This window comes from Plectropomus leopardus, chromosome 11 (assembly GCF_026936395.1).
Source record: "Plectropomus leopardus strain MGB_pleo_1.0 chromosome 11, ASM2693639v1, whole genome shotgun sequence".
NCBI classification, from domain to species: domain Eukaryota; kingdom Metazoa; phylum Chordata; class Actinopteri; order Perciformes; family Serranidae; genus Plectropomus; species Plectropomus leopardus.
Window position 1 is genome coordinate 32,472,824 of NC_142186.1, and position 24,661 is coordinate 32,497,484.

General features: G+C 37.3%; 1 protein-coding gene across 2 annotated transcripts; it reads left to right on the forward strand.

Annotated features, from left to right (window-relative positions):
• Window positions 1–709: 709 nt before the first annotated feature.
• Window positions 710–23,459, forward strand: LOC121945447 (retinoic acid receptor beta-like). 2 transcript variants are annotated; one of them, XM_042489606.2, is made up of 8 exons: window positions 710–1,360; window positions 6,578–6,732; window positions 9,440–9,581; window positions 13,811–13,974; window positions 16,424–16,600; window positions 19,148–19,352; window positions 19,486–19,644; window positions 20,412–23,459. In XM_042489606.2, exons 1-8 carry the CDS (start codon window positions 1,195–1,197, stop codon window positions 20,588–20,590), a joined length of 1,347 nt encoding a protein of 448 aa, XP_042345540.1. In that variant the 5' UTR covers window positions 710–1,194; the 3' UTR covers window positions 20,591–23,459. The 2 variants fall into 2 exon arrangements, with proteins under 2 accessions (XP_042345540.1, XP_042345539.1); XM_042489605.2 differs by having other exon boundaries at window positions 717–1,360; window positions 13,808–13,974.
• The last annotated feature ends 1,202 nt before the right edge of the window (window positions 23,460–24,661 follow it).

Genomic DNA, 24,661 nt, shown 5'->3' on the forward strand with positions numbered 1-24,661 from the left:
ATTCTGTTGTACTTCTTATTTCTAACTCCATGCTGATTTTGGGTCATTTCTTCATTCTTCCTATGTTTCTGAAAGAAATCAGGCCAATTTTGCAGGTTGCAAAGGGTTAACCCTTAACCTGGATGGACATCAGTTTTCCTTTGCTGCAGTCAGACGCCTTTCCAAAGTACTTAAACCTTTGCAATGTAAGCAAACTGGTTTGATGTCTGTCAAAAACATTGGGAAAAGACAATCAGCAACTTGGTATGAAATGTCCTGCAAACTGCAAAAAAAAAAAAAAGAGAGAGTCAGTAGAAAATTACGAAATAACTGGGGGAAAATGTGTATATTTATATTGGTGTACAGAAAAAAATTTTTTTTTTTTTTTCAAGCTTCCAAAATGTAGTGGAGTAAATGTAAAAAGTGGACAAACTTGATTAAAATACATAAAAAATTGTACTTTCATGCAGTAAATATTTGCACCAATATCCACCACTGATTAGCTGCTAACAGAGCCGTTTAAGAGACTATGGTGTCTATTTTAGCGCACTAGCTGCTACAATCAAAACACAACCGCATCTCCGACCATTGGTGGTCGAGTTGCATTGTGGGTAATGTAGGCACCATGTTGTGGATTTAAAAATCTGGTATTTCTGATTCTTCTGCAATCACTTTTGACACTTTTTGAGGTTAAACTTTGATTAAAGTAGGTTACTTTTACTCGAGTCCACCTCAGTGTCGATACTCTTACCTGTGCGCGCGGGACTTGTTTGCAGCCGCTGTGTGACGTCAGACAGCGGCTGGGTCATGTGAAGGTCAGCAGGAGGAGGTTCACAAGGAGTTCACTCGCATACATTAGGTAACACCATCGCTCGCGCTGACATAACTAGTATGAAGCAGGTTGAGTTGAGACATTCGTCAATAAAGACGAGATAAGAGGAAGAAGTCCTGGAAGTAACTTTGTTATGCAAAACAGCCTCCAGATCTGGACTTTAACCGTCGTCCCGCTGCTGCAACATGCAAACACTTTCAGACCGGCTGCGGGAAATCTGGGTCTGATCCCGAGCGCACACGCCCCTCTGACTGCAACACGGGCACGTTTTTACTGCTAAAACACCGTTTGCACCAAAACACAGAGGAAGAAACCCGCCCTGCTGCGGAGAATTGCACATGCAGACGTTTCCACTCGGACTTTGCAGACTCTGAAGCCACATCATGTTTGACTATCTGGAGTTTCAAGCTTTCGGTCCTGGAGAAATCATGGACTTGTACACTTCCACATCCAGCCCCGCGTGCACGCTGCAGGAGCAGGACCAGGATCTGGCAGCCTACTTCCCCGAGCTGATCGAGGCGGACTGGCAGCAGCACCGGTGCTCACAGTGTAGGTGGAAAAATCCTGATTTTGCTCCAAGATTTGAATCATTAATGTTGTGCTGAATATATGGACATCCACAAGGAAAACATCAGCTCATTATCAAAACAGAAATCAATCAGGGATAGATCAAGTTGATTTTATTGACCACAAATTTGCCTCCAAGGTCTTGTAATTTGACCTTTCATCCTTACAGCACTAAAAATAATTTATTATAGTGGCGTACAATGCAGTATTTAGCCATGCATCTACTCATATTTACATGCATTTTCAATAAGACTGTTTGGTATTTACATTTTAAGTTAAGTGTTGTGCAAAGATATTTATCCTTTTGCAGAAAGATACATTTTGGTGAATCTGTGGATTTAAAAGAAAAATATCGCTGTTGTTTTTTTTTAAATCAATTATAGTAAATAAAGTTAATTTATGCAGGACACCATTCATCCTAAGGCCCTCAAAAATATTTCAGTATGTTTGCTTAATAAAATTGTATCAGGTGTGTTTACTCACTAAGGCTTGACATAATAGGTCAACATTTTTAGCCTTGCATCTCCAAATTTTTCATTGAATTTTCAATTGTAATATGTGACTGTTTGGTTTTTAGATAAGAAATAACTTTATTTATCCTGAGAAAAAAAATAGTTAGGCAGTTGCAGCACAAAGTAGGAGAGAGTGTAGAGATAAAACATCCAAAATACATATATATATAGTACATATATATATAACAGTGTTGATTATAAGATATATAGGGCTACAGGTTAGTGGTAAGGGTGATTGCATATAGTTATATTTTGACAAATCTGTGTTTTTATAAGGACAAAAAACATGTTATTATCAACCATGTTAAATCAAGTTAATTTTATTGATGTGACCCAAAATCAGAAACCATAAATCTGCCTCAGAGGTCTTCAGATCTGTGGCTGGACGCCCTCCATCCTCAGACCCTCAAGAATGCTTAAATATCTTTGCTAAACAAAATTATATCAAATGAGTTTACAGCCAAAGAGTTGAACCAATTTTTGTTTTGCATTTATTGATTTTTGTGTGATTTTGTGTCTTTAGTTTGGTGATTACACTAAAGGTCAGGAGGTGTGCTAAGAAAGATAAGACAGAACTTTATTTGTCCTGAGGGAAATTGTTCTGCTGCAGAAAAAAGGTAAAAATACAGAGAAAAAACATAAAATAATGTGCAAATCCAAAATACACACAATGCAGAAAAAACACAAGCTGGTTAATGTTAGGGTGAGGCCCAGTCTCTGTTAGTTGAATGCATGATTAGGATCAATTTTAACATTTAAATAACATTTTAAAACACGACGTTGCACCGATAGGGGGATGGATTTTGATAATATGTGTATACAGGTAGAAATATGGCTTAAATTCACTGCACTTCTTATCTTCCCTGTTGTGACTTTTCTTAATCAATAAGTAAATCAACATATTTTGTTGAGCACTTTTTATACAATGTAGCATAATTCATAATGCTTTACTGTGGACTGACAAACAAACGTAAACAGTAAAACAATTTGAGACTAATGTGCAGAAGGAAAAAAAAGATGAAAATTAATAAATAAATAAAATAAAATACATTTAAAGCTAAAAGGCCAAAAATAAATAAAAAAAAAAAAAACATTTGTGTGCATAAAAAATAATAAAAAGTTAGATATGGTGTATCAACACTTTTAAAACAGGAAATGTTACCATCCTCAGTTTATCCTTTAATCATGTGTGGAGGACTTTACCTTTGACTGCAACCCTCTTATTTAACATTTATAAGCTGTGCATACGTCTTTAATCAATGGATAAATGTATAAATGTGGTTGTAAGCAGATATAAGTGCTTATTAATGCGTTTGTCAACAAAAATAAGTCCTCATGTGGGCTCCTGTATGTAGGAGCTGATGTATAAACACATAATAAATGACAATATAGTAAAAACAGTTGTAATTTAAATGTCTTTAAAGGAGATAGTTGAAAAATACTGAACAGAAATGACACTTTATGTCTTTGTAGCTGTGTACAACTACACAGTGCTTATTACTGCCAGATACTAGTAAAACTAAATACTATGATGCTTTTTCGATGAGTTTCGTCTGGCAGGAGTTTTTCTTTTGAGCAGGAAAGTGGGAGAGCAGCAGCGGTAAACGGGGTATCAGAGCGGCTCGTGACGGTGTGGTGGTCTGTGTTTGGGACGGGGGACGGTCAGTTTGGGGTCACAGCGGGTTCACCGGACGGTCACCGGCTCAGGAGGTCAGAGGAGAGCCGGACTGCTGCCAATGATGGAGGAAGTATCCTTAGATACTTTGCTGCAGGAAAAGTGCAAGTAAAAAAGAAGATGAAGTAAAAGTCCTGCAAAATTTATCATTAAGAAGTAAAAGTACCAAAGTATAAGTACTTTTTCTACAGAAAAATGGCACCTGTGACTGATTTATTATTATATTTCACATTATTAGATATTATATATTTCATTTTATGGATTTGATGTATTTTTTTTCATTTTTTATTTTTTAGTAATTTACTTTTTGTTGCTTTTTATCAAATATAAACAGAATAGTACAATAAAAAATACAAGAAACAAAGAATGAGAGCAAAACAAAAAACTAAACAAAACAAACATACAGGACAAGCAGTCGTTTCAACAGAGAGTGTATATGTTATATTATCTTTTTATTATCTTTTTTTTTTAAAAAAAAAAAAGGGACAATTTGTCCTCTTCAGCCTCTTTGTTGAGTAAATCGATTTGTTTAATGAAAAAAAATTATTTTGCAATTTTTTTGACAATCGACCATTATTTCGGCCATTTTTAAGTAAATATACTCCAAAATTTGCTAGTTTTAGCTTCTCAAACGTGGAGATTTGAAGTTTTTCTTCATCAAATATGACAGTAGAGTAAATGTATCTTTCAGTGTTTTTTGGTATTTCATAGGACAAACAGTTATGATTCAGCAAACTATATTCATTATTTTAAAAGTTTCAACATTTTGATTTTATTTTATCTTTTGAATTTATGTTTATATTTACAAATATAGATTATTATTAATGTTATTATTAATTGCAAAACATACAAAATACCAGGAGGAGACAAAAGTTAACATTTGCATAAAAATGACATAAGATAAATAATAAATAACCCAAAGCTGCAGCAATTCATTAAATTACGTGTATTTTGATAATAAATTTATAATTTTGCTCATATTTCAAGCAGAAGCAGGAAAGCCCCAAAATTTGCTGGTTCCAGCTCCTCAAACATGAGGATTTAAAGCGTTTCTTTGTCATGTATGACAGTAAATTTTGGATTTTGGTTGCATAAAACAAGCAACTTGAAGGAAGTTAGTTTTTGACATTTCATATTATTAAAAAATATATAAAAATATTCAACAACATAAGTTAATACGTCACCAGGGCTGCAACAGAAAATGCATCTGCAGAATTATGATTTATGGATGTTGTATTTGGTATCTTATCAGTAGAACCACAGATAACATGCACCAGTGTGACATGAAAGTTTCTGTGATTTTACTCAACAGCTGCTGTTCAAATGTTTCAGGGTTTTTGACTCACACAATACATCGTTGCATACATCAAATAACACCTCCTAAATTGGGATGGGGGGGTCTTTCTCCCTTCCCTCGACCACATCACTCTCGCCGCCCCTCCGCGCACACACACACACACACACACACACACACACTCTCTCCTCCCTCTCATCTGTCAGCTGGGCTCGTGGCATGCTCCTGCATTGTTGTGTGTTGTTGGAGGGCTCGGGCTGATGGGGGTGTCCTCGACTGACCCGCTGATTCCAGGTTCAATCGGAGGCCACGGGTTCAAGGGGATGTAGATGAGCAATTTTTCTCGTTTTGTGCCTCTTTTCAAAAACGGCTTTCTTTCGTTTTCTGTCAGCGTCGGCGCGGTGGAGGTGATCAGAGAGCCGGCGGGGAGGCTGAGCGAGCCCCTCGGACCGCAGCAGTCGGGAGGGCGGGCTGTTGTGATCGATGGAGTGAAATGATACATTCAGCTGGGAAAAACGCAGCTTTAAGCTGTTTGCACTTTAGGGAAGAAACATCTGCAGTGAAAACATTTTCAAAGAAAATAAAATGAGTCAATTTTGTGATGTTGCAAGAAAGTCAAAGACTGATGAGTTCAGCTTTTGTTGCACCACGGAGCACCAACTCTGCTTTTTCTGACACATTTTGGGTTTCACTCTTTTTTCTTTTTGGTTTCTTAGGTGCAGATACGTCACTCCACACTTTTTTATTGGGAAAAGTTGACTGACGTTGCCTCAAGTCAAACAGTTGGATATTTGGGTGGATGTCTCGCATGTTTTGGGCCCTAGATTTTGCTGTAGAGTGAACGCTCTAGACTTTCACGCTACTCTTTGTAGACAGACGGGAGTAGGAGAGACCTCGTGTTTATAAGTGGATCATTTACAGCTCACAGCAACTTAATGCAACACACTCTCTGGCTTTTGCCTGATATCTAGTGTTGGAGTGAGTCGGGCAGAGCCCTAGATCTTTGATTTTTTTAGTATTTCTGCTGTATAAGTTTACATTTTGGCCTGACGTTGATGGAGAGGACAGGCTTTATTCACAGGAGGAAACTGGTGTCTGTAAAAAAAAAATCCTTGTAGTAAAGAGTGGCTGCTGCCTTATTTTTGTTATTTTGCCATCAATTGTTTGGAGCTCAAAACACTTAAAACGCCCTCTCAGGTGTTTCGACGTTATGATCATCCCATCAGCTTTGCTCACTGATCGGTCAAGAATTTTAAAAACGCCTCAAAGCAAACGACCTCATACGATCCATCGAGGTCAGAGAAAACAAAATTTGAATGCAAATGTGACATTGCAGTTAGAATATTTAATTTTAAAACTTGAGAATAAAAAGGTTGCAGTCCTGTAATAGATTCATTGATGTTATAATATGTTAAAAAAAACTTTACTGCATGTCGTCCACACTCACTTTCTCTCACCTTTACCATCGACATCAGCTGTTCTGAATAATACTGAAAAAAAATCTAATTTAAAAAGGAAAAAAACTTTAAAATGCTCGTTCCCCACAGTTAAAATTGTTGCTTTGTTTGACCAAAACCCAAAGATATTCTATTAACTGTCACGCCGTCATCATGAAATCATGCACAAGTCAAATTTTCAGACGAGTAAGTTACAGTGTGTTACTTTCTCTGTGCTGTGTGTGTTTGAGTTTTTTATGGTCTGATATTGTGTGTTTGCAGCCGTCGGAAGTCAGAGCTCCAGCTCCAGCTCAGACGACCTGTTCGCCAGCCCCGCCTCCCCGCCGCCGCCTCCTCGCACATACAAACCCTGTTTTGTGTGTCAAGACAAGTCCTCGGGCTACCACTATGGCGTCAGCGCCTGCGAGGGCTGCAAGGTAACTTGTCCTCCTCACAGCATGCTCTGGGACAAAGACATGCTGTCCACGATTTCACTAAAAATAAATATATAGACTTACACCGAAATAATACTTCTCAATCATCACCTGTGACCGTCCCTCTGTGTGTAGCAGTGTTTTTATATTCTTAACTTGGTTTTTTTTTTGCTGTGCTCCGCAGCACAACATGCAGATAATGTTGGGACTTAATTAAAAAGTAGTGACCAGAACATAAGGATGATGCATGCAAGAGAAAGCGACAGAAATCCCGCACACGATGCAGAAAAAATGCAAATATAGCAAAGCTTAAGTTCGTTACAATGTTAATTTTAACAAAGCGAACAGTAACGGACAATTTAATATTAATTTATACCTTTAAGTTGTTTGCTCAAAAACAGTTTTCTCATTTTCTAAATGTGTGTCATGCACTTTTTGGGATGAAACTTTTTAATTGATTCTGAAGTTTAGAGGGAAAAAATTAACTAAATATGAAGCAAATATGTTGAGAACATTTAAGAATATTTTTCACATTATGTTTGTTTTTTTGTGTCACATATCAGTTATTGATGGCTGAATTTTCTCAGAGAAACATCAACGTCCTGAACTTTGTCCTGATAAACCAACACGTGTTAGCAAATGTCAACGTGGTCAATATTACAGTGCAACATAAACACGCTTTTGTAAATAATCAGATTTGTAGACGTTTTTACTCCACTTTTTCTTTCATGTTTCTTGCTAATAAAGTTTTAGTCTATGACATTTTTGTAGAATCGCACTTAGTTTCTGCTGAAAATGAAGCTTTGTGAAAGCTTTGTAACACCCTCAAATGTATTAAACCACAAACATAAAACAAATCTGCACGTTTTAATGTAATAATCCCACAAGCGGAATAAAAGTTGCCCACTATAAATGTAATAACTGTTACATTTTTGCAGGGATTTATTACGTTTATGGGAATCTTCAGCTTTCTAAATTGTAATAACTTCCCACAAATTTAATATGAAAATGAAAAATGGTCTTTGTAGTCATTGTTGTTGTTTGTTTATTTACTCATACACCTGCTAACGGGTTCGAGTCAGCTCATGAGAAAATATCAGAGGTTTGGGCAGAACGTGTCAGAGCAGCGTCTGAGTTAAGTAACTGACAGAAACATTACGCTCAGAAAGTCCATCCTTCACCGTCTCTTCCACTTTCTCTGTCACTCTCTCAAACACACACAACTTTATCATTCGCTGTCAGAATTGTTTTTCGGCACGTTAATATCCTGTTTAAATAGATTTTTTTTGCATAAGTCAAATGCCACAAACGTAACAAATCTGCAGATGTAAAAACAGTTGCAGGAAATTACGTACTACCGTTGTAGTGGGCAACTGCTATCAGGTTTGTGGAAAATGTGTCATGTTTGTGAGATTATTACATTAAAAGCTGCAGATTTTGTATTACGTTTGATAAGATAAGAACTTTATTAATCCTGAAGGAAATTCTTGTGCCAGCTTGCTCCAAAAGTACAGTAGCAAAAAATAACAATAACACAACAACAGAGCATCAAATAAGTGAAAATAAAATACAAAGTGTCTAATAATAATGTTTAAAGGTAATATTGAACATTGAGTTTAAAAGTGCATATTAACATAAGTAAAGTTTGTGGGCTGGTCTCAGAGAGTTGTACACATAACAGTATTTTCACTGTCAAAACAGTAAAACTATAATATTCTCAACTGAGCAGGCAGATGTTTTAATACACATCAGTATTTTCAAAATATTGCGCAGGTATTCGTGGTTTCCATAGGATGTTTCCTATTGACTCCTAATGAGGTCAAATATTTCAGTGAAATAACTCATCTAATGAATTGATGTTATTTTAATTAATTGAATTTCTTTATGTGTAACACATTTGCACAGGAGGTTTTATTGTGTCCTGTCACATTAGTCAGTTATTGATTATTGTATTTGCACAGATAAAGACACCAAGATCAATATGAACCAGCCGATTCAACTCAAATTCAAAGAAGTCCAGCAAAGGTCTGAACCTCATAATGTCTGTCAAATAAAATCAACAAAGTACAATATCCATATCATTTCAACAATATTTTTGAACAACATTAACATGCAAATATATTATGGCAAATGTGTGGAAACAACAGCTGCCTTTACAGAAATAAAGTAACAGAAAACAGACCATAATCCTTTTAAACAAAAGATATGCCTATTTTAGAAAAGTGCAAACACAGCTTTCTCTTTTCTCTCTTATTTCACATTATTTTCTTTTTCCCTTCTTTTCTTAGCAAAGTGAAATTCAGGCTTTCAAGTGAAATAACAAGTATCTCAAGTAAAAAGTAGAAATAAAAACTGCCACTTTTTTGAAAAAGTGTGAACAGAGAGGAGCAGCCTCTCTCTCTCTTTAAATTATTTTCTACTTTTCTTCATTTGGATATTGGCCATACCTTCTCAAGACAAAACTCTTCAGCGGTTCTGTGCGGCAAACGCCAACAATCGTAGTCGTGGCACCTGTCAAAAAATAAAAAAACGCTCGGTGCAGATTATTGTTCTCATTCTTACACATTATTAAAACTTGGCCACGGGTGCAGATAGGGTGGTGTTTTGGTCCATCAAACTAGAACAGAAATATACCTGCTTACACCGTCAAAAATACTCTGGTCCCTTAAATAATTCATATCTTCTCTGTTCTCCCCTGTTGCCTCTGCAGGGCTTCTTCCGGCGCAGCGTGCAGAAAAACATGGTGTACACCTGCCACCGAGACAGAAACTGCATCATCAACAAGATCACCAGGAACCGCTGTCAGTACTGCCGGCTGCAGAAGTGCTTCGCAGCGGGAATGTCGAAGGAGTGTAAGTGTTTGACCCACTCTGATTCAGCAGGAGGCCTCCTGAGACCTCCTGAGACCTCCTCCTCTGCGCGCTCTCAGGCTGAAGGCTGTGAGGAAAAGGTGACGCCTTCAAGGACAGAGCAGATAACAGATAGCGGACGATGGATTGTAGATGTCATTGATCACAGAGAGGAAGATAAAGGTCAGAGTCACTGACTGACACCTCAGGTTTATCGTTTGTGTCTTTTAGAAGCAGTTACACATTAGGTTTGTGATTTATGGAAGCACAATGCAAAAAAAAAGCATATTTGGACCATAGAAACCACCATGGAGTCCACAGCTTTAACTGGTAGGGCCCGCTTTAATATTAGAATAGAAAAAATAGAAATACTTTATTAATCCTGTGAGGGAAATTGTTTTGTTACAGCAGCAAATAAGAAAGCAGCAACTGAATAAAATATTCATTTAAAAGGGCAAAATAATGCAAATATAAATCTACAAAGGAAGGCACTTAACATAGAATATAATGCAATAGAATAAAATAAAATAATAACAACAACAATAATAATAATAATAATAATGTACAAAAATACACCGAATATTACACACACACTCTGTGCACAAAATTTATATTACTTTCTAATTTCATTTTCAAAAAATTTTCAAAAAAATGAAAAATTAAAAGCACGTAAAATGCGCCAATCAGTCCTTAAAAGTTTACTCAAATCATAAAACGAAAATCTTCTGCTTTTACTGAAGTTTTGTCCGAACGTGCAGATAGTTTCAGTTTGAAAAAGCTCTGCTGCCGCCTCGCTCACGATGAAACGATCAAAACAAAATGAGTCAAGGGCTCAATAATTAAAACGTTTTATATCAGCAGATCCAGAAAATCCCTAAAACTGTCCACAGTGAGGTTTTTTTGGGGGAAGGTTGTTTGGGAGTAAATCCTCTTAGTGGGTATTTCCCATTCGACTGACATCTGAGTGTTGCTAGGAGACGTGGTGTCAATTTTGCCCTCGAAAGGCAGATTAGTTATTATACCGTGTGTCCCCTAATATCATTAAACATGTGGGACGATCCTTTGTGCAAAATGACGACTGACACATCACTCACTCACAAAGTGTTGCTGTGAATTTGTTAACAAAACTTTGTTTTTCTCGCACGATTTCGTGTTGAACGAAGATTTCAAAAAAAGGTGAGCAGGGACTCATCTATCAGTGCTCAGCACTTTCCAAACATTTTCGCTGAAACATGATTTGAAACACGTCGATACAAACAGTCTCGTGTGTAATATTAAATGGGCCTTCAGGGTTAAAAAATGCAAGAAAAGGAGCTCAAAAGTCCGTCTGTTAGAGGAGCTCTTTGGGTGGAGATATACTAAGATTTGAAAAATCAGAAAGAAAGCTTTACAATGTTAAAACGTCTTTATTTCTACGGCATGGTCACGATGGACCTTAAAAACACACTCCTACGCGTTTCGGCATACAAGCCTTCGTAGGGGAGTCAAAAAAAAAAAACGCATGAGTTTTATTTGATTTAATTTTTTGACTCCCTGACAGACTTATATGCCTAAACGCGTAGTTTCTAAGGTCCATCATGACCATGCTGTAGAAATAAAGCCATTTAAACATTTTACAAGTGAGTTCCTTGGAGTTTTCTTATGATTTTTGGGGCCCTAAGGGTTAATTAATCTTTTAAAATACTGACTTTCATGGAGAAGTTCTCAATGAGCTCGAACTCCAGCGTCTCAACTGTACCACAGAAACAAAGTCATCGACCCAGATAGCGGAGCGTGTGTTATGTGGAGGAGGGCAGCGATAGGGCAGCAGAGGAGGAGCCTCCCATCCGCCTGTTCTCATTGTTGCTGCTCCGCACTCAGACGCACATTACATAAAAACGTCACATGGAGCAGACAGATGGATGCTATGTAACCGCTCGCCGCGCCGCTTCACTCAGTCAGTGTGTAACACGATCTCACTGCGAGTGTTTACACAATGATGGCTGAATGTAGGGCATCAGGGAGGAGGAGGAGGAGGAGGGGGAGGAGGACGGGGAGGAGGGGGAGGCTGGAGTAGGCAGGAGGGCAGAGACGGAGGTGTTGCATAATCCTCAGCTCCTCTGACATGTGTGTAGCTGCCTGAGCCAAGTCAGTGGGACGCACTGAAACGTGTTGACACCGTTACCGAAGTGATTATGAAACACTAACCTGGTTAGGCTGCGTTAGCCGGCTTCACGTGCTCCCTGAGGATCAGTTCAGACTCACTGCCAACTGGTTTCACTGGAAACTATTTGCTGTCGGAGGAAGAGTTCATTTGTTATTTTTAGAGGCGTTAACTGAAATTCCCTTCACCTGAGCTGCACTGCAAAAATATGTGAAACCCCTGTCCTCATACTTTTGGTCTCGTCTCCTTGGCTGCTAAAGTGTGACACAGTTTTTTATTTTAGTCTGCAGGATTTAATTCGGGGCAGCACTGAGTAGTAAAAGCTCTAAAAGGGACAGTTCACCCCCTAAAGTTGCCAAATTTTGGAGATATCGGCCGTAGAGACGTCTTCCTTCTCTCCACTAAAATGTTTAAAGAGCCAAAAATAAATACAATTGAAAAACTCTGCCGATCTACTCCACCACGCTCGTGACAACATGAGAGGTCACCATTAATAACTGCGGTTGCTAGGAGACAATACCAACATCTGTGGTGTGTCACTAACTGTAACACGGAGGCACAGGGCGTTTCCTCCTCTGCCGAAAACACGCCACGGTGTTTTTGTGCTGTGAGGAATTTAAATCGTCCTTTTAAACATTCGGCTGTTGAAACGAGTCAAAACAAATAGCAAGGACATTAAATAGACACACAGTACAAATACACACACACACACATATATATATATACTGTTTACACACACAAGCTGTACACTCAGGATGTGTACAGCAAAAACTCAGTTAACCATGTAATGTCCACGCGAGGAAGAAGAGCAAGGGAAAGATTCTTCCTCTGCATTCATTTATCAATTTTTTTTATTTTATGTATTTACTAATTTATATATTTTATTTATTTATGTATTTCCTCAGAGTCATCATTTTTTCTTTCATTTATTTATTATTTATTTTACAGACCCCATAGTTTTTTTTAGAAATAGGCTTCTACCAAAAAGTTGAGATGTCACTTCATGTTAATGTTATAACAAAAAACAAAACTAAACATATTAGGAACCATGTACTGTTACAATGTTTGCTTTTTGTTAGTTTACCAACATATGTCAGTTTTTTGACAACGAAATTAGTAGTTTCACCAGCGCGAGTATTATTTCCACACATTTATTCCAGATTTTACCATCACCGTTCTTTGAAAACATCTCAGAAAAGGTGAAAAACATTAAACATATAATGGATTTACATTAAATTTATGGTTTTAACAACAGTGAATATTCATGCTTTTTATATTAAAAAAAATAATTTATTTACCATAAAAATACAATTCTGTTGTTTTGTACACAGCTTTAGACAGTTAAAAATCATACTTATGGAATTATTATTAATGAATAATCAGATTTTTTTTCATTTCTTAGCAAATAGTCCATTTTAATCTCATTAGCTGAGTTTCATTACCTTTACCAAAATCAGCAGATTGGTATGGCATGTTTTGTTTTTTCTTTGGTTTGTTTTGGGGTTTTTTTTGTAATATTTGACTCTTATTTGATTTTTATTTTTTGTATACATTTTTGTGACATAAATCTGTTGGGTAACATGTCGAATAAATGCGTCCACATTTAAAATTCCTGCAACACAAAGTGTTTGTGAATGTCTGGAGTTCAACTTCCAGTAGGAGGCAAACTGGAAAGAAAGACTAACTGTATTAAGATACAGCAGTATCTCGTGTATTTTGTTATCATAAGAAACTTAAACTGAATGGTGGAGATGGCTCAGTCAAGTTGAATTAAGTATAACACATTTTTTATGAAGATACAGTCACTCAAAATGTGGTCAACTAAACTGTTGATGTTGCATTTTTTTGTGCAATTCCCTGTTTGCTTTCACGTCCAACAATGTCTGTCTTTTCTGAAATGTGTGGACAAAAAAATAAGCATCTCACGCTTGAAGAGTAATGAAAAAGGCTCGTGAATGACCTGCAATCAAGAGACAAACGCATCAAAATGCCAAATGTTTAAAATCAGGTTTTGTCATTTAAACAGTCTGAATCCCTTTCACTGATTTCCTGAACGTCTCGTAATCTGGGTCGTTGTTTTCCTCAGCAGTGAGAAACGACAGAAACTCCAGGAAGCTGAAGAAGGAGGCGGTGAAGATGACCGTCATGGAGACGTACGAGCTGACGGCGGAGCTCGGCCTGATCGTGGAGAAGATCTGCAGAGCTCACAGAGAGACGTTCCCCTCTCTCTGCCAGCTGGGAAAATACACCACGGTGAGTCACCGCATGAGAGCCGACTGCTGGAATAATATTCCTCTACGGAGGAAAAACTATCTGCAGAGAGGAGATGATCAAAGCGGTGCTCTCTGAACGCTGCGTCATCACATTTAAATATGGATTTATGGACAATCATTGGTGCAAAGCATTAAATTTAGACAGATATATCAACAGAAAATATACACGAAAGAGGTCCCAAAACTTGCTTAATATTTCGTATTTTTAAAACATTGATTTAAGAAGGCAGCAGCTGAATAAAATATTTGTTAAAAAGGGCAGAATAATGCAAATATAAATCTACAAAGGAAGGCACTTAACATAGAATATAATGCAATAGAATAAAATAATAAATAATAATAACAATAATGATAATAAAGACATATACATAATGTACAGAAATACACAGAATATTATTACTCATAAATTTATTTATTACTCCCTAATTTCATTTAGTTTATTTTTTTAACCAACATCAGTCCTAATCATAAATATCAAATATTCATTATTTTCAGAATTTTAATCCTTTAAATACCAGGTTTTTGTCATGATGTCGCTATGTTTTTAGATGAAAAAAAACCACAAAAATCACATTATTTTCAATATACTACACAGCCTAGGATGTGTCAATAATTAGCAGCAACAATATTTCTTTTTACATAACTATTTTTTGTGCAGTGTAAGGTGAGTTATTAACCCTTTAGGGCCCGCTTTAATATCACACACTCCTATCGCTCTTCACAAAAAATGTGCTTTTCAAAATAAGGCTTTAAAAAAAATTATATAGTAGTATTATTTTCTGCTTTCATTAAGTTAAGGTTTTTGACCAACATTAGTCCTATAAACAAAAATCAAATATTCATTGATTTTTTGTAGACGTTTAACCCTTTGAATACCTGTTTTTGTCATGCTGCAACTTTTTTAGATGAAAAAAAAAACACAAAAATGAATTATTATTTTCAATATACTACGTGCAAAGTGGATTTTTTCAAAATTATTATTATCACAGCCTGTCAATGATTTGCAGCAATATTGATTTTGACAGTGCACCTGGTGGAAATAGCCTGCATTTTCTCAAAATACCAAATGGGGTAAAAATGACTTCATCAGGTGGATTTTTTCATTTTTGCATGTTAAGCTGCGCTGACCAACAGGGCAGCCGATAAACATTCAAATTGGGTTTTTCTGCATTAAATAAAGGGCCTGTTTGGTCTCATCCTCATCCAAAAACGTACCTGTAAATGTTCGTGCAAGCTGGGACACACATGCATCATAAACAGGAACAAGTTCTTGTTCCTTCGTGACAAAGTCAGTGATCCGGCTGGTTTAATGTGTCCGGGTGTGCCCTTTTCAGAAACGCATGAATGGTTTCACATCAGTTTAAAGTCAGAAGAGGTGAGCGACGCCTGGAGGTGTGAGTGAAATCAGGAAGGACAAAAGGAACAGCATGTTTTTCTGTTGAAAAAACTTCCTGGTTTGAGATTAATTAGGATTATGACTCTTAAACTCTCTGAAAATCCTAAATTGGCTCACTTAAATCCCTCAAATAGGATATTTTTGGTACTCTGCTTAGAAGTCGTAGTCGTTGTTTTGCTCTATTGATGCTTTTTTTATTTTTAGAGTTAAAAATCCTCAAGTTTAATCACTTTAAAAGACATACAAGACGCTTTTTATCCACTTTGCCTAAAATTATGAATTAAAGGATCATTGTGATAAATTTTGAGTTTAAAACTTTTTTTGTTGTTTCTTCTGAGTGGATTTTGACAGTTACTCAAACAGATTTCCTTTTACTGTTGACGATGTACGATTATTGTCTGTTTTTCTAAAGCCATAATCAGTATTTTTTATATTAACACAGTGTTAACTCCAGGGCGTCGTAAGGTCCAAAAGTCCAAATTCTATAATATAAAAATATTTATATTATTTTCTTTGGGGGTTGACAGATTAATGGGGCCAATATTGGGGCAGATTGGGGCAGATATTGTAATGATTGACATTAATTAATTAATCGATTGAAAAGTGCAAAGAAAGTGTCATCACAGGAGGAACTTTTACTTTGTAAAAGCTCTGGGAGCAATTTCTATTTATTCATTTTTTATTAAAATTTTCAATTGATTTTATAAAAAAAAAGATTGCTGGGAAACTGCTGTATATGATGTTAAAAGTCTCGGATTTGATCAAACATTTGCCAAATACATTAAAACAACGTTTTGTGTTTGAATTGGTTATATTCTACATTTTTAATATTCACAGAAAAATTTAAATTTTAAGTATAAATGCATATCGTATCCAAATATCAGTTATCGGTCTCATTAACTGCTAATAATCTGTAACAGCTCTGAAAAACCGATATCAGTCGACCCCTAATTTTTATTGATGCCCACAGTGTGCTGTCATGCTGTTATTGGTAAGAAACCTTATTCGGATGTTGCTTGTGGTTCTGATCCAGAACTCCAGCTCAGACCACCGGATCCAGCTGGACCTCGGGCTGTGGGACAAGTTCAGCGAGCTCGCCACCAAGTGCATCATCAAGGTGGTGGAGTTCGCCAAGAGAGTGCCTGGTTTCACTGGCTTGACCATCGCCGACCAGATCACTCTGCTAAAAACCGCCTGCCTGGACATCCTGGTACGTCTGAGTGTCTCCTAAAATAACTTTCTACTTCAAGACTTCAGGAAATTGTAGCAGAAACTTTTTGATGATGACAAAATATATGAGTGAGCTGCAGATCTCTTTATCTCCCCAACACGAGATTCTCTAAAACTGAACGAGATGGATTACTCTTAGGCCACGTTTAGACGAGAGCGGCACTGCTAAAAATGGAAAACTGTTTCCTTTGTGTTTCAAAAAAATCCATGTTTATATGCTAACATTGTAAAAGTGATCCTTGTGTACATGGATCTGCACAAAGAACCAACATTACTGCAGTTTTTCATGTCAGGCCACACCACCGAAGAACACAGGATTCTCACAGGATCTGCACGCTGCCACTTTACACGGCGGCAGAAAGGGTTGCAGTTTTAAAAGTTTGCATTTCAGTCCCCCAAAACGCCATAATCTTATGAATGAAAGGCCAAACTGCAACAAAAGTTTAATGTTTCATTCAAGAACCATTGCCATGTCACACAGAGAACAGACACAGATCTAGTCAAGTCAATTTTATCATTTTACTGTTATCACAAATTACAATTTAGGGCTTTACTGTTTGACACATTGACTAAGGAAAACTCCCCCCAAAAAAAACAAACATAATAATGGGAAAAAAATAAAACTACACACATACACACACCTACTGAGATTCACACCTCTGTGGGTCGTGACTCGCCGTCAGCCAGCGTTCCTGCCGAAGACAGACTGACAGGCGTGCTGTCAGACAGACAGCAGCCCTCAGGCAGAGTGCGTTGTTTGTTTTATCGCCTTACACCCTCCCTCCGTCTCCCCCCGTCACCGCCTGCCAAGTCTGTCTGTCGTCGTCCCCGTCAGGACAGGATCTTCCTCTGATGCTCTCTGATAGCAGCAGGGGAACGTCGTGTACCCGCAGAGGCTCTGTCGAGTCTTTACACGATGAAGCGTTCTGGGATTTCTGCCAGGTTCTCCTCGTTTGGTCTTTTTTGTCTGGTCTAGATTTGTCACACCCTCCTCAACACTTTGAACCAGAGTTAAACAAGAAGATGTTACGCTCAAATAAAAACATGAAAGCGTATTTCTTTGTTCTGTAAAAAAAAAAAAAAAAAAACTATCGGAGCATATCGGACAACTTACGGCATTACTGCTATGTCTGTGAGAAGCCAATATCGGCCAGTATAAATCAATATATCAGTTGGTCTCTAATAGGAAAGGAGCTCACACACCTCTGAATAATGAACACTTAGCTTCACGATTTAACCGATCGTTGGTATGGGCAACTAGTTTTATTTGCTAATTTTGCAAAAACGCCAACAACAAATTAATGAGATACAGAACTGTTAAACATTTCCTGTCAGTTTGTCATTGTCGTTGATAAATTAGCCGTACCGTGTATTTTGTATCAAATCGGGCCTCCACCTGAGCACCTTATTTTTGCCAGAAGCAGCTGGCTCGGTAACTTCTTCTCTTGCATAGCTCACTGTGGTCTTTAGGAGTTATCTGACCTTTATTACACACTTTCAGTGAAAAAGTAGATTTTTCACAGCGCTGTGTACGGTAGAAAAAACTGAAGGAATAATCCCAAAATGAAAGCTCACTGTCTTGTTAGTGTCGCATCTTCAGTGTAGCCCAAAAAAAATCACGATAAGCTGACCGCGCAGCTCATTACAACGTTTTTAATGTTTTCTGTCCAGATGCAGGCAAAGAGGCAAGACTGTGATGGCGTATTCGGGCCATTGTAGATGAAAAAAATAAAATAAATTTAAAAAATGGAGGGGAATATTCAGAAAAAATACTCAGAATTTTGAAGATTAATGCCGCAATTTGGTGAGAAAAAAAATGTATATTTTCTGAGTTTATAAAGTCTGAAATTTCCAGGAAAAAAAAGTCAGAAAAATAGTAATAGTAAAAATAGTATTTTTTTTCTTTTTTTCTCAGCTTTTTTCACTCAGAGAATATCCAACTAAATTTCCAACTTTCTAAACTCAGAAATAGCATTTTTTTCTCACAAATTTGTGACATTCAACTTTGAAAATCTGTTTTTTTTTTTCTCAGAATATTGCCCTCCATTTTTTGTTTTTGTTTTTTTTAATCGACAGTGGCCCTAATATCCTGTCGTACTTGTCAGTGCGCCTGTGCAAACTCTGAGGATGACGTATGACCAACAGCTCTGACGAAAGTCCTACTCAGCATTTTAGCAACAGCCTTCTTTTTTTAACTTTGGACATAACATGAAGTTATTTGTTAAAAAGATCAGGGAAACAGTGCAGCTATTCAACATCAGTGACAAAAAAATATGTGATTTAAAATGCCAAAATACTCAGAGGGACTTTAACTGACCGTCAGTTCTTTCTCGTGTGCAGATGTGCCTCTGAGGTGCAGAAGCACATTTGGGTACAAATGTGACGTGCAGCTTGAACTCATTTCATTGTTTTTCCGATCTTTCCTGCAGCTGCTTCTGTCCCATATTACCGTGTGCCACAGTTTTATCATGACCTAATTATCTTCCCTCTGCCCTCCTCCTCCTCACTCTTTTCTTCCTCCATCCAGATCCTGAGAATTTGCACGAGATACACTCCCGACCAGGACACCATGACCTTCTCAGACGGGCTGACTCTGACCCGCACTCAGATCCACAACGCCGGTTTTGGACCGCTGACAGACCAGGTCTTCACGTTTGCCGGCCAGCTGCTCCCGCTGCAGATGGACGACACGGAGAGCGGCCTGCTCAGCGCCATCTGTCTCGTCTCTGGAGGTGCTGAAGCTCAGAGGACACAAACACCACCTAAGTTTTTACAATTTGGGGAGAAAATGTGATACATGTGAACCATAAACTCCTCCTTTTACAGCTAAATATTCACTCCTGTGTTTCCTGTCCGTCTGAACAGACCGGCAGGACCTGGAGGAGCCATCTAAGGTGGAGGTGCTGCAGGAGCCGCTGCTGGAGGCGCTGAAGATTTACTCCCGCAAAAGGCGGCCCAGCATGCCCCTCATGTTCCCCAAAGCCCTCATGAAGATCACCGACCTGCGCAGCATCAGCGCCAAAGGTCAGAAAACAAAGTTCTTAATTCATCACAAATTATTTCAGTATTAAAATAACTCTAAAGCACCTTTCACATTACCCGGTCAAAGCATGAACGTAACGCTTTTGTGCCACCTCGTCGTTCTGTATAACGTATACGATCGCAAATAAATGAGAAATGAGTTATCGCGTCTTTACACCGGCAGTGGAGCTACAAACAGCACCGAAACGAGGTCTGTTAAGATGCGAAGACATTTTGCATGCAAATATATGATTTCAGCAAACCTTTGAACCCTGAGAAAATTAGTACAAAATCTTTCAAAAATGTTCCACAAATAAAACTCCAACTCTAGTTATCAAAATTACAAATTTAAAATTCTGTTACAGATTTGTTACAATTTTCTACTTTTTTACTTTTGTTAATTTTATGTTTTCTTTATTAACCAATTCTCAGGTAATTTTCTTGTCCTTTTTTATTTTATTTTTTTTCATAAATCAAGCAAGTTTGCATTGCATCGAATGTTAGGCCATTGTGACTGTTAGAAAGTGCTGCCAATGTGCATGTTTTCTGTCACATTAGAGGTCGGCGCTTTTGCGTTAAACGCCACCCCACCACGCCGCTTTTGTTCAAAAATCCACGCAGGAGCATCATGATGCTGCCATTGTTTTGTTAAGTGTAAAAAATGCAAACTAGGCATAAGAGACTTAAATCTCTGTGTAAAACGATCTGTGATGGGAGGTGATAAAGTCGCCGTTGCTCATTGTCCAATCATGATCGAAACATTTCCACAGGAGCTGAGCGGGTGGTGACTCTGAAGATGGAGATCCCGGGCTCTATGCCGCCTCTGATCGAGGAGATGCTGGAGGATCTGCAGAAGCTGGAGAAACACTCTGAGGAGAGCAGAGCGGAGGCAAACAGCAGCCAGCACACACACACACACGCACACACACCGTCTCCTCACAGCACATGAACTCCTCCGACTCCTCTCTCTGAAAGAACAGTGGCTCCGTCTACCAGAGAAAACGCTAACAACTCAACCACAGATGCAGTCCAGACGGTTTCTTGTGTCTTACCTCAGTTTCACAGAGACGCCGCCGCGTTTGAAGAAGAGATGCAGTTGTTTTGGTAACGACTTCGCTCATGAACGAAGAGCTAAACTCTGCTTCGAAGGGGGAAAAGAGAACGAAGCAGTCATTGTTTTATTTGCATCACAGTTTAATTTTTCACCTCTCCTTGCAGACACCTCAAAACCACAGAAACATGTTTCTGCTGTATTTATATTTGCATGAGATATCACATGGATTCATTTTTACCTCATTAAATAACAACACCCGTAGCTTTAGTGTAGCAAAGTTAGAAAACGTGGACTTAAAACGTCCACTGCGATTTATTAATTTCCATATGTGTAAAAAGACTAACTGAACATATTTGGAGAAAAAAAGACAAATTTATCTGCGCAAAAGGGAAATGTAAACATTTTTACTGGTAAGGCTGAATGTTCATAACTGGCATTAACAGTTTTATACAACTGAGTTCATACTGGAAAATAAATAATAAGAGAAAAACAATTTATTATCAGTGACGATAAATCTTTGAAGTGAACCAAACAAAGTGGTTCAAATCAAATCTGCAAAGTGATTCGTGATCGGCACCTTTAGCTGAGTTTCACAACAGCAGTTGCATTTGTATTGTGGGATTGTTTGCAGAAAGTACATGCAGCTCGTCTCATTTCCAGAGCATCAAATGCTCCGCTTTGTCACGCCCAAAGGCAAACTTTAACGTCTTTATGGGGCACGCCGAGCTCTGTGCAAACCCATCTGCTGCCATATTTGACCCTGAGAGAAACTGAAGTGTTTAAAGTGAGAGAAAGTCGATGTAGAGCGACACGTTCCACGTGAACTGTAGTTTTAACGTATCCTGCGTAACCTTCGTCCCATGTGAAACCAAAAGCCAACGTTTTAATGTAACGTAACAAAAAGTACGGACTTGCACGCTGGTGTCAGTAACTTGATGTATTTACATCACGTTATATTACAACAGTAATTTCAGTTTTATTTGCACAAAATAAGATAAAGTTGTGCAGTAATAAACAAATACAAGTCATGTAATAAAAAGTTAACAAGAAAACACAAAGTAAGCAATGTAAATAAACCAAACAATAGAATAATAAAATAAAAATTAAATAGAATAATAAAGTAATTAACTTAATCGAGTAGTTGTGTTGCCTCCCTGACCTCATCGTGAAAACATTTTCACGTTTCAGTGTCACTAGAGATGCTAAACATTTAAAGAGTTATGTGAAGCAATAACAGCTCTGTAGCTCCTGCTGCTTCACACAACCACAGCATCATGTGACCTAGAAAAGTCGAAAAGTGTTTCCACTGTAGTTTTGCGAAATCTGGCTTTTTCAAACTGCCTGAAATACAACCTCATGCGAGCGTGAAAACTTTTCTTCGTACTTTATATTTGTGATTACAATTTGAGCAAATTGAGGGTTGATGGAAACCCGCCGTGTGAGACACTGAAGGGTGTGACAAGACGTCAGTATTTGACGTCTGAGGAACGAGCTCAGGTTCATACCATGGACGCATTTTTTCAGTTGACTAATGCATGTTTTGTTTTTTTAAGGCACTATGAAATTTAATTTCATTTCACGCTCAGTGGAGGGTAAATGTGAAGCACTGTGTTATTAAATGGGATTAATTTTGGACTCTTTTAGCTTTGCCAACTCACTCCAGAGTCACGCACCCCCTAAAAACCACAAATTGTTATTTTAACACTTCGATTTATATACATTTAAAAAAATAAATAAAAGACATAATGTGTTAATCGGTGAGCTTTAGAGGTGCTGGTCGGTGGAGTTTGTCTCTTTCGGACAGAACCATGCTAACTGTTTCCCCCTGTTTCCAGTCTTTATGCTAAGCTAAGCTGCTGGCTCCAGCTTTATATTTACTGTACAGACGTGAGAGTCGTATTGATTCACTCCGAGCAAGAAGTCAAATGAGCGCATTTCCCAAAATGTCTCACTGCTCCTTTAAGAGCTGTCCGCTCATCAGGTGTCAGAGTCTCTTAAAGGAACAGTTGTGCTGGAGATCTGCTTCACTGTTTTTTGCAGTTATTAAATTTAAGCTCACTGTATGTAAAATAATACACAACTTTATTCTTTCTCACATATTTTAAATGCAAAGTTTTATGCACAGATGACATATTTGTTGCATATTGTTCGAAATTTTTGAGTTCCAGTATTAATAATGAAAATCCTTTTTTTTATGTAAAAAAAGGATTTTTGTCACTTTGTTGAGTTCTGCATAAACATATTTTCTGCAAGTGTTTATATTTCTTTAACAAAATAAGCCAGTTATTAAAAAATGCCGCAGTGTTCATATCGTATTATCACAGATAACCTTACGTTATTTTTTCCTAAATAAAATACTGTATACTGTAGAAATATCACTAATAAGAAAGAAAACTTGCAACGGGAGGAAAGAATCGTGGTGAAAACTTGTCTCATGTTTGTCAAAACAAACAAAAAGGTACACATACAGTGGCATTGTCTCATTGTTTGCAAATCAAATAGGTATAAAATATAAAATCAGATTCTTAAATGACATTTGTGCCTAAATAAATGTACATTCCCGACACAGACGGATGTTTACGTTCATAAAATGTTGACTGTAAGTGGCAAAACAAGCAGCCTGCGTACTGTAAGAACTCATGTGCCTACTTCAAATGTGCAAACATCTTTTTTTTGTGTGAATTTTACATATTGTGCCAAGTTAACCTGGAACAGATCACATTTCATATGTTTTTGTTACTCTATTAAAGTCTTGTGTACTGAATGTTAGTTTTCTCCTTGATGTTTCCGCTGAAGCTGCTGTTTTTTTTTTGTTTTTTGTTATTGTCTGAAGAAGAGGACGGCATGTACTATAGAGTGACGCAGAGGTTCATATTTCATGTTGTGGAGCAGTGAGGTTGTTTGAGGACAGCTTTGCAGACTTCTCTCTAAATTTGGGATTGTACTGCCCCCTGTGGCTCATGTGAGGTAACTGCACTGCAGCAGAAATAGTCATAACCGCATCCAGTTAATGTGAGTAAATTCCAGATTTACAGACTAAAAGCTCATTTTACAGGAAAACCTGGAAAAGTCATTCAATTTCACAATTTAAAATCATCAGCAGAAATTCATTGGTAAGATTTGGAAAAATCACAGAATTTTGTTGTAATTAATTAATTTACATTAATGCCACATAACAGTGACTTTATTTTCTGTCACTGACAATGAAGCGTATCTCTAATATGTGTCGACGTGTGACAACGGTTTGGTTGTTTTTTGTTTTTTTTCATCACAAAACTTTCTTCATTCTTGATTTTCCCTGTGCTTAGTCTGGCCCTTCATGTCTGTCCACTGAGCATTTCAAATATGTTTTAAGTACTTTTGGTTCATGTGGGAAGCATGCAACTTTAAATTACTGTCCTTTGGAATTATTTTCCTACCTTTGAGGAAAATGTGCCTTTTTATTTATGAATAATGACTTTTAATTTTTTTTCTGTAATTTTTTATAGAAAACTTTAATTTAGGTTTTTTTCTTTAGATTTTTTATATTTTTTTTAATGATGTCAAATTGGCAATTTTCTTTTTTTTAATTTTACATATATTTTTAAAGAAAACCACAGATTTTTGGCATGCTCTTCTTACAATATTTCTTTTTCAAGAATTGCCAAAATTACACTGCTTATCGTACCCAGAAACTTTAAGAGCAGAATTTATTGGGTGTTTAATATTTCTTACGGTCCCTGAACACATAATTGGGATTTTAAAATTATGTTTGAATAGAGTTTGAATATTTTTAAACGCAGGGAAAATGCGGTAAGAAAAAAAAGTATTTAAATTTTGTGGGAACCCTGATTACTAAAGGGGAAAATTCAGCCCAAAATCAAAAACACATATATTTGTTCTTACCTGTAGTGTTATTTATCAGTGTAGAGTGTTTAGGTGTGAGGTGCTGAGTGTTGGAGAAAAACTTGTTCCATTATTTTGGAG